Below are 14,370 nucleotides of genomic sequence, written 5' to 3'. Positions count from 1 at the left end.
GCATAAGTCTTAGTCCTCAATAGATATACTTGCAGTAAAACCAACAAAATACAATACACAGTAAGGTTTCAAAAGTCAAAGCAAATGTGGCTACAAATGTAGCAAATGGGGGAAAATGTGCAGCAGATGACTTGGACCCTGTAAACATATAGTGAGCTTGTTAATATAACTGAGAAATTCCTGCAACAGCTGACGTTACAGAGAACCTAAATCTGTCTGTAGAAAAATATAGAGACACTCATAATTTGTCGATTTTTTTTTTTAGTGTCACTTTTGAACATAACAACTGCTTGCAATCTTGTGGTCTGTCATTTTTCTATCCTAATGGTTTGTGCCCCGACTTAGCAGTGTGAAAACAATGCACGCATTGTTAGTTAGTTTTAGCAGTGCTATGAGTTCACATACATACACAACAATGCACATGTACACACATATGGCGTTACACCATTCCACTCATCTACATGTGCATCGAGCATCATGTATAATACAACAACGCATGAACAATGGGAGGCAAGACGAGTCAAAGGAGCCAGCAGAAAAGTCAGCTCTGTTGAGGACTAAAGTGTATCTGAATGTAAAAGTTAAAACTTTCTCCCTTTTTGGTTTACTAAAATGGAATAGCTGAATGTGATTACACAGAAACTCCACAGGGTACCTTTAATCTCCATAAAGCTTCCTCATCGTGTGTAGGATCTCTGCCAGCTGTAAATAGCATGGATATTATGAGAACAAGCTGGCACTCTTTTACATGTACTGACACTGCGGTGGCGAAAAAATCTTCCTCCTGCAGCTCCTCCCAGGCCCCTCCTCCTTGAAGCAAGCTGCTTCGCTCTCTCCTCTGCATTGAAGAAGTCCGTGGTGGCCCTAAAGAATTCCAGTGAAGCTCTGTGGCTCCAGTTGATCCCGTGACTCTCCATCCCTCTGTTTGATGCAGCCACGGAGCCCACTGCACCCACAGCACCAGCATCATTCCCTTCAGATTGGGTGGAGAAACCGCAGTGACCTCCACGGTCAGTTAGGAGGAGAAAAAAATGTGGATTTGTTTCAAAAAGTTCCAAGGGGACTGTGGACTGGGCATCTCCACGGATAGGGTCATCCTTAGCACACACGCTCAAAACAGGAATGGCCACTTCATCCACATCTCTTAAGGGTTCATTGTGTTCCCAGTAAGCATCCCAGGTAATTGATGTATTGCTGCTACAGCCGTTTCCTGTTGGTGCTGCAGGTGTAGAGTCAGGATATCCAGGCTGACAAAACAGTGCTTCCTCCAGGCCACGCAAAGAATGGCTGGAGAACAGAGTGTCTGTCTGCAGGGTCTCAGCCAGCACGGTCCTGTATCTATCATTACAAGCGCACACACACACACACACACACACACACACACACACACAGAGGGATGGTTACAAAGACAAATGAAAAAACAGTAAATCAATTCTGAAGAGCTGCATGGGTCTCATACTCCTCATTGGCCTTGATTTGAGAAACTTTGCCATGGTCACGATGTCTCTCAGAATCAATGACTCAACACTGAGCGAGCTATTTGTTGCTACAGTGACATGACTGTTTCCTAAATTGTATGTGCCTCTCCAATTGAAGGTTTGTGAGTACTTATTTGTCTGTTTGTCACACAAGTCTCCTTCTCCCTTTCGGCCCACAAAAACATTGCGATTTTCCGTCTTAAAGGACATAATTTTAAGTTGTACTTCGAACCGGAGCCTTATTGAGCTCCTTTTTTTCTTCCCTTTGCAAGCTACCAAATATCATTAAAAGAAAACTTAAATTTTCATACAGTTGTATTTATAGAATTCTTTTATTTTGGTGTTGTGCTTTGTGTATGCCACATGATCACATGGCCTCATGACTTTGAGTGTACAATGCATATTTTACTCATTAGTATAGGTCAAATTTGTACATCCTGTGTCACAAACCCAAACATAGCACAAGCTCATGCTATGTTAATTTCAGCCACAGCATGCAAGCAGCTCAAATGAATTACCTTGTGACACAATGCCCTTATCCTTACATGGCTGCACTTTGACAATTTAAGCTGAATAAAACTGTTCCAGCACTGAATTCCTGAAATGTTACCGTGTATTTGGACAAATACACACTTTGTCTCGTCTTCTGTTGTTCTGGGGATGCAGCAATAAACCCCAAGAATAAGTCAGAATGGACAAGACAAATTAGCAGTCAAATAATTAGACGAGCTTCTTACATTATGGAGGATTTTACTTATTTAATCATCTGCCTTTTTTTGACTCGCTGTTGCGATATGGATATGCATAAATCATCATACAATACAAAATGTAGCCAAAGCTATAAAAATAAAACCCAAGTGGTAATATTGTGGAGTTAAGGCCACTGTTTTACTATCAGTCTGTCAATACACAGTTTTTTGCAGTCATGTGACAGACTCACTGCTCTCGTGGTCACAACATTACTCCATCTGGCTCATAGTGGACAGTACTGCAGGCCAAAAGTGTTGCTTTTTTCACCAGTCTTGAGTCTGGTGACTACTTGGATCTCTTGTGATCCATATTCTGACCCGGCAGCTTTATTTAAGTCCCTGAAAGTGACAATATCTCTCCTAGACCTGCAGTTCGGTGCCAGGATGAAAGATGTCATCCTGGCGTAAAGTATAGACAGGTACATGTATTTTGATCTGAATGGGTAAATAATGTCACCGTCTGGGAGGTGAAGAACTAGAAATTGTTCATCATTAAAGCAAAGGTAAGTAATACATAGCAAGCTTAAACAAAGCTACATGTAAATCTTACAATTTGTCAACTTGAACATTTACAGTGTAGGGCCAGAAAAGTTCTGGTAGTATAAATTTTTCACATTAATGTCATGTCATGACAGTAAAGCTGACTGATTATTTTCCAGTGTCAGGTAGGAAACATTTCTATGAGCTGCCACTAACAGCGTGTGTCGCTGGCCCTTCTGGCAGCTGTAAATAAACATTGATGTATGCATCTGATAGCACAGCAACTATCTGATATTTCGGCTAAGTTCAATTTGAAGACATTCAAATAATGGCTGGAGTGCAAAGGACTACTTTTGCCCATGAGGTGGGCATGTCCCAGTAGTTTTGACATCATGTAAAAACTATGGATAACTGGTTCTTATCCCCCCCCCCCTCTCTGTACCTGCTGAGACATATTTTCTGGTACAGCACCAACGCCCCCTGCAGAGGCCAGCACAGCCCACTCTCAAACCAGCTCTGGCAGCGGAACACAGGAGACAGGCAGACAGCCGCCGTCACGTAGCTTGAAGATCCACACTCCCCCAGGTAGGACAGCAGAAGGCCCGACCCTGAGCTCTCGCTCACTGCATACAGTCTACCCGCAGGCTGCCGGTAGCGAATGTAGCGCACAGCCTCTCGTAGATCTGCAGGATCACCAAACTGCTGCAGTTTCACGGTTGTAAGTGGGCAGCTGTTGTGGTTGCGGCGATTGAATACCACGGGAAGGTAGCCATGGGACAGTGCCATTTCACACAACTGTTGAAAGAAACAAAGCAGATTGATTGATTATTTATTTATACACACACACACACACACACACACACACACACACACACACACACACACACACACACACACACACAGAAAACTTTTTTAGAACACAGCATCTTCACAGCTGTAACACACAAACATGAATAACATTACTTTTATTGTATGGAAAAAAAAAACTATTACTGTAGGAAATCAGAACATGGTAAAACTAAGAAAGCTTTGCTTATTAAGTGTCCATTAATTAAGTGTCTAACTTTGCTTAAAGTGCACACGACTGTCTTACAGCATAGGTTTAACTATCAGCTCCCAACAGCACACATCAATGCTCAGATACACTTAAAACAGCTACAGACTATACAGGCTTAAGTTAGCATATTAAATATAAAGTAAATGACAGTACAATTAGAAAAAGACAGCGGAAGAATGGGTTATGCATCTGTAGGTTCTCCGTCATCCAGGACATGGTAGTCTTAAGACTTTGAAAAGAAGGTAACTGGACTTCTCCAAGGTTATTTTAAAGAGTTTTCACCTCTCATCTAAAAGGCTTCTCCAGTTTTAAAACAAGAACTACAGCACCATGTTTGGAGAAAAGCAACCACAGCCTATCAGCACACACACCTCATACCAACTGTCAAGCACAGTGGTGGAGGTGTGATGATATGGGCTTGTTTTGAAGCCACAGGACCTGGGCACCTTGAACTCACAGAGTCAACCATGAACTCCTCTCATCTGAAGTTGTATTCTAGATTCAGATGTGAGGACATCTGTGCAACAGCTAAAACTTGGCCCAAACTGGTTCATGAAGCTGTGGCGGGAGCTTAAACATGGAATTATATTTGTGGTAAAATCTAATTATGAGCAAAGTATTTCACCTCACAAGCACAGGCACAATGCTGCTTATGCAATCCTATAAGGATCTGGGAGTTCAACTGGATCACGAGCTGGAGTGCTCAGCTAACACTGACTTCTACGAAGGCTCAGATCATTCAATGTATGCAACAGGCTGCTCTACATGTTTTATCAGTCTGTTGTTGTGAGCACCATCTTCTTTGCTGTGGCGTGCAGGCATCGAAGCAAAGGACGCAAACAGACTGAACAAACTCATCGGCAGAGTCTGTTCTTGGCATGAAGCTCGCCACCATGGAGGAGGTGATCAGTGACAGAATGCTGACAAGACTGCGGGCAATCATGGACAATGACTCCCACACTTGGGACAAGCTGAAGAACAGTTTCAGCAACAGCTTCCTTGAACTATCTGAAAGAACATTAAAGGAGGTCATTCCTTTCTGCTGCTATCACACTCTTCAATTCATCGACTTGGGTCAGGTCCACACGTGTGGAACAGAATTAATCACGCCTCAGTGCATCCTGTCACTCTTGTACACCACAAGATATATTTGCATGCGCACTTGTCTTTTTATATTTATACCTATATCTCTATATTTATCTATTCATCTTAATATTTATCTATCATTATCTCTGTTTCTACCCTCATTTTATATAAGTGCTTGATGTTTGTTGTATATTTGCTGCTATGACAACCCAATTTCCCTCTGGATTAATAAAGTCTCTCTGATTCTGAATTAAATTCCTCACATGTAAATTCAATAACATACACAGGTAGAACTCAGCAACCAACTACACAGAGAATCCATTACAAGAGTATCCACTTGACAAGTGCTACAGCAGATTCACGCTCTTGCAGGCAGTGCTCGCTCTAATCAGACTTCTCATAGTGATTTCAAACGAGTAATTCCACAACCTTTGTGACTGAGACATTCAGATTATACCCTCAAACGAAATGACACTATGACAGCAACATAATTGCTCTTTAATACCATATCTGTTCACAATTTAACAAATAAACTTTGCTGAATTAACTGCCAATAGTTATTTTTTTGCGGCGTAATGACGGAAATACTGACATCAATGGATGGACTTTAATGCTTCCGTTGGGCTCTGCCCTCCAAACTGTCAAAATTTAGACTGATCAGAGAAAGCAGAATTCAGCTTTGAGAGCACAGTTGCTTGTGAGAGCAATAACACTTTATTTCTTTATTTATGGTACCATGATTGCATCAGTTTGCACAGGTATTTGCCCATCTAGGGCCCACAAAGAGGTTTTCAACCAAAGCAAATGTGCCTCTGTGCAGTCCTCCAAAATCCCAAATGCATTCTGCTCAATATGACGGCGATGCTGTCCACCATTATAAGCTTTATGAACAGGGAAGGCTGTGACAGTGGAGTTGACTAGGAATGGAAGAAGCATGAAGAAAACCTAATCAAGGCTTTTAAAAAAAGAAAAACACCATAAGAAACACAGACAGTGGCTGCAGTGGACACTTAATTGTTTTTAACACAGCATTTCATTTCAGCTTTTTGAATGTAGAGATGGGAATAAACTCAATAAACTCAGTAGCTCACTTCCTTTCAATTGCTGCTCTTCTTGGCAGTTGGATCCGCTTATCAGTTCCAATTGCACTTGTGCAACAATCAGCTGATTTTAGTTTGTGAAGGGAGGATGAAAATAGTGACAGTCTACAGCGTGGATATGGACATTACTTTTATTTTTATTGAAAAAAAATGTTGCAGATTTTGCAACAATGTTGCCGATGTAAAGCGCAAACATCTGCATTTGCAAGCACCTGCACAGACAGCATGCTAACGCTAAACTAGCTAAGAACCCAGAGTGATGTTAAAGCTGAGTGAAATTGGTGTGTGGAACTTTACCCTATAAGTTGATATTGTTAACTAGTGTTTGGTTGTTGTAACCGGGTATTGTTAACTATGAGGCAGCGTTTTTCAGGTCATTTTACGGAGAAAACATATTGTACTATAAAGAAAAGTGTTCTGTGTAAGATTACATTATTTTCTTTGATTAACATTGGACATAATATAGAGGGAAAATACCTGCAACACACACTAAGATTTGACCACATAACGTAATTTATTCTAGACAAATGTCATGTTTTTGATAGACTCTCAAAGCTGAGCCAATGAGAATTGATAAGGAATCAAATCGAAACGAGATTTAAAAATGGAACAACAATTGCTAAATTTGATCAATTCCCATCCCTATTTGTATGTTAGAACTTCTCTCTTCTCTGCAGCTTGCTGACAGACCAACAACATCACCAGCAGGAGCCCACAGATGGACTGTATGACATATTTATGACATAGTCCCCGTCTGACAACAGACGCTCTTTGCAGGTAGATGGACTGTCTGAGCATGCAAAAGGACTGCAAACAGGCAGACATGCAAACATAATTTCCCCATTAACCTGCTGCAATGCTCACCAAACAGACACTCTCACGTGCATGATGAGTTTTTTTTTGGCTGCTGAGATCTACACATGCAGGTTGTTGAATTTATGTGCAAGGAATTTAATTGTGCATACCGCATTAAATAGCTGCCCCTGTGCAATAATATTATTCGCTCATGATTATATTTTTACACGCCAATTTTTACACAAACATAATTTGAGTTATTGCTGCTACAGGTTGGTCTACAACTTACTGAATCACGGGTTATTCTTAGTTCTCTAACTTTCCTTTTCACATGACAAACAGACAACATCAAAAAAATAGTGAACCTCTTCGTCTTCATTTATTACCCTGGAAAAAAAAAATGACTGTGATTTAACTCTGGGAAGGTTTTGATTCAGAGCAGATCACAAATGACGAGTGATTTTCTAAATTACTGTGAAAAGCTCTCCATGCAGAGAGGGACTGAAAATGAGAAACTGCTGCAGTCTAGTCTCTAAATATTACCATTAGACCAAATGACCCATTATGTTGTCTGGAAGCACAGGGAGAAGATTTGTCTTCCCTCTAAATCTGCAGTGCTTCTAATCCTTTATCTCAGCACAAGAGAAGGAGAGTGCACAGACACACAGAGGCTTGTGACTCGGGACGACGGTGAGATTATTGTACATTTTGTGCAAATAAATGGCTGGATTTTAAATGACCTTTCACTTTAAATCTGCAGGAATCCCAACGGGCTGCGGGAAGAGCATTAAATATTTACCAGCTGAGAAAGACTGCAGTAGCAGTTTTGCCACTTCTTCGTTGTCTATATGAAAAGAGGATTTACTGTGCCAGACACATTACTAGGTCAGTGCTGCGCTGAGTTCTTATACCAGAACATCACTCATTTGCTCATTCATTAGCCTCTTCCTCAAATCATCAGGATTTGAGAGGAGCACACAGGAGAAAGGACTATTCACATATGAATATAAATCACTTCTGGGTTCAGTTAAATTCCTGGTGATGCAGAGAAACGCAGAGCGATCTTACGGTTTCAGCAGCATATTAGAGCTGTGACAAACAATGAGCGCTCCAGCTGTGATTAAATTAGGAGAACTGCCCGCCTACTAAGGTATTTTCCAGTCGCACAGTGTAAACAAACATCAGACGGTGCAGTTTACCCACAATAATGATAAAAAAAGCTTTATCATTAAACCTCAAAAGGACTTGACGTTTTTAGCCTCAGCATTACCATTTGGTACTTGATCACGAAAGATTCTGTGATTTTAAAGTCGCTGCAAAGCACATGTCAGATCAAATCTACATGTTCTAGTTTGTGGGGATATATTATACTAACACTATGCAGTTGGTTTTGTTAGAGATTTAAGTTTAATTGTACTGCAACAGCCACTCCAGCACTTTTTGGCTGGTGCTGATAAACTGTCAGCTCCGTGACAAATTCCTCCACCCAGGGCTGCACACACTGCGCAACACCCCTTGTCCTCACACAGCGACAAAGACATTAATACCAGAAGGCTTCTAAAGGTCAGCGGTGCTCACATTCAATTAGGAATGCTACTTGATCAAAAGCCCTTCAGAGGCAACAACAATGTGTCCGCTGGTTAACAGTTTGCTATAATACTATTCAGCAGTCACATGTACAGAACGTCAACACAAATTTTTGCTGCAATATATTACCATGTTGCCGTTTATACCGCCATTCACTTTAGGCTATTAGTTTTAGACGTTTAAATCAAAAATAGAAATCTACAATTTAAAAAAAGTTGTTGCATTTGTTATGTATTAATCACGATTTCTGGTGTCCTGGTTTATTTAAATGGTTGGCAGTTTTATGACCAACTATTTGTATGAACTCTAATCAAAGGAAAGGCTGTTTCATATTAATTGTTTGGAGTAAAACACACAAACAGTAGAGAAACAAAAGCCTGTGTTGCTGGAAGAAATGGGTGAGTTTATGATGCAACTGCGTTGCTTTACAAAAACCAATGCAAGCAAAGCGTGAAACTGATTTGTGGATGTAACGTTGCATTAAATCGAGAACTTTGTGAATGGTTCTCAGAAAGTTTTAATTTCCACCCTTTCCAATTTGTTATGTTCTGTACAGTATATAAAATTTAAGTATAAAATAAAGCAGTCTGCATTGTTCACTTACACATGCACTGGGGCAGGGATAGCTCAGTAGGTAAAGTGGTCGCCCCATGATCGGAAGGTCGGCGGTTCGAATCCACTTAACGGCTACCCTGAGGTACCCCTGAGCAAGGTACCGTCCCTACACACTGCTCCCCGGGCGCCTGCTTAGTGGGCTGCCCACTGCTTCACTGAGTGAATGGGTCAAATGCAGAGAAAAACAAGTAATTTCCCCATGGGGATCAATAAAGTATCCATTATTATTATTATTATTATTTATTATTACTTCATTAGGCACCAGTGCTTTACAGCCACCTGGCACCAGCTCAGTGCATTTAAGCACGTAGACATGATCAAAACGACCTGCTGAACTTGAAACTGAGCAGCAGAATAGGGAAGAAAGGTGGCTTAAGTGTCTTGAATGTGGCAGGGCTGGTGCTGCCGGAGGCGCTGATCTGAGAAAGTAGATCAGCAGTTCACAAACTGCTGATCTACTGGGATTTTCCCACACAGCCATCTCTAGGATCTACAGAGAATGGACTGAAAAAGAGAAAATATGCAGAGAGCAGCAGTTCTCTGGGTGAAAATGACTTAGTGATGCCAGAAGTCAGGGGAAATGGCTTGAACCTGATATGAAGGCAACACTAACTCAAAATACCACTTGTTACAACCGAGGTATGCAGGAGACCATCTCTGGACAAACAACTTGTTGAAACTTGAAGCAGATGGGCTATGGCAGCAGAAAAACAACATGCATGGATTCATCTTCCCTTGTATCAGCGGTTCAGGCTGCAGCTAGTGCAACGATGTGGCACCAGCTGGTATTACCAAGGCGCACTTACTGAAGAAGCCATTGAGGTTATGTGCGCATCTTTATACATATCTTGACATATGCACATCTTACACCTTTAAAAGATGGAAATCAGATTTTTGCAAGGACAACTCAGGTTGAGCAGTTTGGAGACAAACTTTGGGAGTCACGGCTGAGATGGTTTGGACTCTCTCACTGCTCTGACACTATAAATTATAAAAACTGATGGGGGAGACGGAAAACAGATCCATGATCAGGTTTTTTTTTCTTGTGAAAAAGACAGTAAAGTATTTGATGAACAGTATGCTCAGGATTTTGGCACATTTATGCAGAGCTTGTCATATTTTGTTTAATACTGCTGGTTAGCTTTTTGATAAACATACCCTTTTTCCAGAATCGGGAATGTTGAGGTTTTATTGCATCCCTCACTGACAGAATCATGAGTGTTGATATTAAAAATTTCCCCACTTTTACTGAGCAAGTGCTACGCAGCTATTCCATCCAAGACGTTCGTAAGCTGAAAGCTGCTTTTTTAACAGTAACATAAAGAAATGGTTAAAAAAATGTAAGTGATAAAGTGTAGTTTACATGTAACCAAAACATTATCTAAACCCCCATGTAGTGCATTTCTCCATTGCTGCACCAGGCCAAGAAATAAACCACAGTAAAGTATTTCTTAATTTCAGTCTCACAGTTTAAGCAAGCAAGATGCAACTTGTTAACTGGAAAGGTTTATGAGGACTGGTGGGAGTTAGTTTCCACTGTTTCCAAGGCAAAACAGCCACCAGCAACTACCAGCAGCTGGGTATGAGGTATGCAAGTACATTTAAAACTCTGACCTGAATATAAAGGCAGTAAAAAGTAATAGATATGATAAACAATGTTTAATGCATATGAACCGTACCAGAATGAGAGAGACGAAAGAGGTCTAAGACAAACTGTGAGTAAAAGTATGAATAATTGATGAAGAGGTGGTTCATTCATAAATTCATAAATCCCTGGAATGGGATGCGTTAAAGAGGAGGCGACAGGAACCACAAGCCCATAAAAGAATCTACATGTTCCTTGGTTTCAGTCTTGTGTGACAGATATAGATGCATGGTTGTGTTTGAGCTCTTTTTATCTTTGCCTCTCCCTCCCACACACAGAGACTGTGACTGCTTTATGCATAGTGAGTCTCACCAATAGCAGAAGCAATCTTAATTGGTGCACATCCCTTGTGGTGCCTCAGTTTCCAGCCCTCCCAAGCGTAAATGACCGGGTTCATTGTAAATACTGTATTCTGATAATGGGTGCCAGTAAAAAAAAAAAAAAAAAAAAAAAAAAAATGCATGCTGCACCGATCACTTACTCTTCATCTCTACATCATTCAGAGGCTTTTCCTTGTGGTAAAGCTGTAGGCTGCACTCTCCGTTTTCTTTGCTTCTTATTTCTTCCTTATTGTCACTCTCTATCCTTTCCTCTTTTTTTTAAAGAGTTGCCCTAGTTTAATGTCAGGCACATTTGATTTTCCAGTATTCCTGCAGACTTGTCATTTCTGACACAGGGCTGACAGTAAGCCTGTGAGTGCTTTACACACAGAGCTAACAGTATGAAATGAAGCATGATACCAGGTGGCCAGAACGGTGAATGAACCAACAAGCGTTCATGTGGAGCAGCACTTGCACTTCCCCGGCCTTCACAAGTCAAGCGATGCTTTGTAATCCCTCACTCAATTACCTCAGTGTATTGAAAGAGCAGTTGAAAGACTGGCGCAGCCACTGCATCTGCTCTTTTCACTGCTCTGCTCTTTCCTTTCAACTCAACTTGCCATGGCTTAAGCTCAAATGGCTATTTGGCGTCTTCTCTTTTTAATTAAGATGGCAATTCACTGTGCAAGGGTGTGCATTAAAAATTACCTTATTTGTTTCTGGTTTTATTTTATTTTTAATCATTTGCCCAGCTATTTAGCTCTTGAAATACTCAAACTGCTACACTTGTATTTTTGATGCAAAAACCTCCCCCAAATAAGACAGAACGAACTCCCAAGCGACTGCTGTATTTACATCACGTTGGTTTATGCTGTAACACTGATAAGAGGAACAGGGCATCTGTAAAAGTTCACAACACAAGTTGAGATTCATCTGCTGGGGACTTCAGCCATTTGTATCTGCTTCTGTCTCTAAAGCAGATACAAATGGCTTCCTGTTGTCAATACGCTGTATACAAACTACTAGCCTCCTCTTTGTTCCACAATATACTTCTTTACACTCAGTTAAGTTTTTATTGACATGCCGATAACCCACGAGTTACCTTCAGGACATTTCTAGTGATCTTCCCAAAAGAGTTTGGAATGATGAGAAGAACCGGACTGGTGGAGTGACTCGAAGTCCTGCGACGTTTCTGGTAGGATGGCACAGCCCAGTCCAAGGCCACCACTCCGTCATCACTTAGCTGCAGGTTATCTCGCACAAACTGGACCGGGCTTTCGTACGGCCAGCACGCCTCGTAAACACTCTGGAGAAAGGCGCTGGCCCGCCATGTCCAGCCGACACACGGTGAGTAGTTACTGAAAGTCCAGCAGTGCTTCAGCAGGTAGTTTGCCAGCGCGGAAGGTTTACATATTAGCGCCACGGTGCGTTGCTTCTCACCGGTCAAAGCGCCCACGCAGGCCGACTGGGCATCGTCGCTCCCCTCTCGCTCCGAGACGCACTTCTCCGTCTTGCCTTTCGCCACCTGCTGTAAAATTCCAAATCTCTGAAGCAAAGCATCGCGCTGGCTCTCGGTACAGAAATATTTGGAGCCTGGCCAGATTGAGACCACCAGGATCACAAAGCACAGAGCCAAAAGCCATTCCAGCATTGGCACGGTTCGGGATGAGCAAAATGCGACAACGCGAACACTTTCCACTTTATATTCTACATTTGCATATTGCAAATTAGTTAACAGAAAGATTAGCCGTCTTGCACCTTGCTGCTTTTGTCTGTTGGTGCTGAACTCCTCAGTTAAAGCTTAGTGCTCCCTCCTGTGCCAAAGCGCACGAGTCCCCGGTCATTACAACCGCGCGGTCCTGATTACGCAGCGTTTCTGTCATTCCAGCTCCCACAACAGAGGCTAGTTAATGCCTTCAGTTGTGATTATCTAGCTATAAAACACGCAGGGACAGTTCCGTTCACTTATCCACACTGCACTTTCCCGACACCAGCGCTTCCACCCAACAGTCTATAGCGCGAGAAATATCCGTGAGCAACGCGCTGCTGGAAACGCCCCCCACGATGGGTCCCATTAAGACCAACCCCTTATAGGGGAGAACAGGTATGTGTGGTTATCTGTGCTGTTATTTACTCTCCCATGAAAATACTTCCTGTAAACAACGATTTTTAAAACAACAACAACAAACAAACCCGTACACTTCGTCTCCATCAGCCTCATGGAAAGAACCACACCCTCCCGTAACTGCACTTTGCTCTTCACACACGGTGGAGGCAGACCTGTGTACCGCGCACGACCATTATCAGATGTGACCTTGTACTCGGAAAGTGTGAGAGAGGTAAAAATGAATAAAGAGTGATCTGTGAACTTTTGGTGGAGACCCTGTTAAGGCTTCTGTTCATCTTCAGTTTTGCTTGGTGGCACAGTTTTTGTGATTTTCACTTGTGGGAAAGGCTGAAAAAAGAACAATTGTCATTAGACACACAGACTCTTCTGCAGTTTAACTGCGGGGAGATCCAGTTTGTACCCACTCATCTCTCTGGTGCCCGAACTCAGCATACTACAAAATTCAAATGAATGAAAAGAAATTTAACACTTTAACGATTTACAAATGTTTCTCTTCTCCACTGTGTGAAGGGCGGGACATTTGAACACCATGCATAAAAGATTTTTTTAAATCAGACACGAGGTGAACCCATATTTGTATTTACCATGGAATATCCCATTTGAATCTTTATCAGTAGAATCTAAAGCTATTACTAAAATACTGTTAATTAATTTTGTGAAAAGCTTTAGTGCTGTCATCTGTTTTTGCAGTGAAATATATCTTTAACACTCAGTCTAGAAGCACAACTAAGTGCTTCATCCTGATCTCACAGTGACAGTGTGGAGATGTAATGTGTACAGGCAAGAGGAAACACACCCAAACGGAAACTGGCAAGGCGATAGTGCATTGTGTCTTTGTGGCAGGTTTCAAGCCTGCATCAGTCCACTGGATTAGCCAGAAAGAACAAATAGCCGACACCAAAACATTGAGCAGAGAATAAAGAAAAACAAGAGACCGAAGCATTGTGGTAACACGCCTCACAGGCACCAAATATTTGCTTTTCTGCACTTTGTGTGCATCCATGCGTGCAGTGATGCTCTAAAGTTGGGTGATGACCAGCTTCAATTCAGTTCTTTAACTTAATCTCTAGAATGTGTATATGTGTTCAGTCCCCTTAAATATTGCATTCAAGTTCTGTTTTCATTTCCCAGAAAACTCTTTTTCCTCCACTGGTTCTGAAAATGATATATTACCCTTCTTGCTGCCAAACGATTACAGCCACGGCTATTCTTGGACAAGCAATCATTTTTGTTTGTTGGTGAAATCGGTTCATTTTGAAAGCTAATCAAGGAAAACTCTGACCTCTGTGCAGTGCATCAGACTATCGAAGTCTCTAATAAGCACGGGTTT

General features: G+C 41.6%; 1 protein-coding gene across 2 annotated transcripts; it reads right to left on the bottom strand.

Moving 5' to 3' along the window:
• Positions 1-677: 677 nt before the first annotated feature.
• On the bottom strand, positions 678-12,640 carry abhd15a (abhydrolase domain containing 15a). Of its 2 annotated transcripts, XM_085371294.1 has the most exons (4): positions 12,438-12,640; positions 12,015-12,401; positions 3,150-3,502; positions 678-1,338 (listed from the first exon to the last, which is right to left on the bottom strand). In XM_085371294.1, the coding sequence occupies exons 1-4, from the start codon at positions 12,561-12,563 to the stop codon at positions 678-680; spliced, it is 1,527 nt and encodes a 508-aa protein (XP_085227420.1). In that variant the 5' UTR covers positions 12,564-12,640. The 2 variants fall into 2 exon arrangements, with proteins under 2 accessions (XP_085227420.1, XP_085227419.1); XM_085371293.1 differs by having other exon boundaries at positions 12,015-12,640.
• Between the last annotated feature and the right edge of the window lie 1,730 nt (positions 12,641-14,370).

Source organism: Diplotaxodon limnothrissa, linkage group LG14, assembly GCF_057381915.1.
Source record: "Diplotaxodon limnothrissa isolate DT_005_m linkage group LG14, D_limnothrissa_male_GT1.1, whole genome shotgun sequence".
Classification (NCBI taxonomy): domain Eukaryota; kingdom Metazoa; phylum Chordata; class Actinopteri; order Cichliformes; family Cichlidae; genus Diplotaxodon; species Diplotaxodon limnothrissa.
The sequence above is the reverse complement of the archived record's forward strand: the minus strand, read 5'-3'. Positions and strand labels throughout refer to the sequence as shown.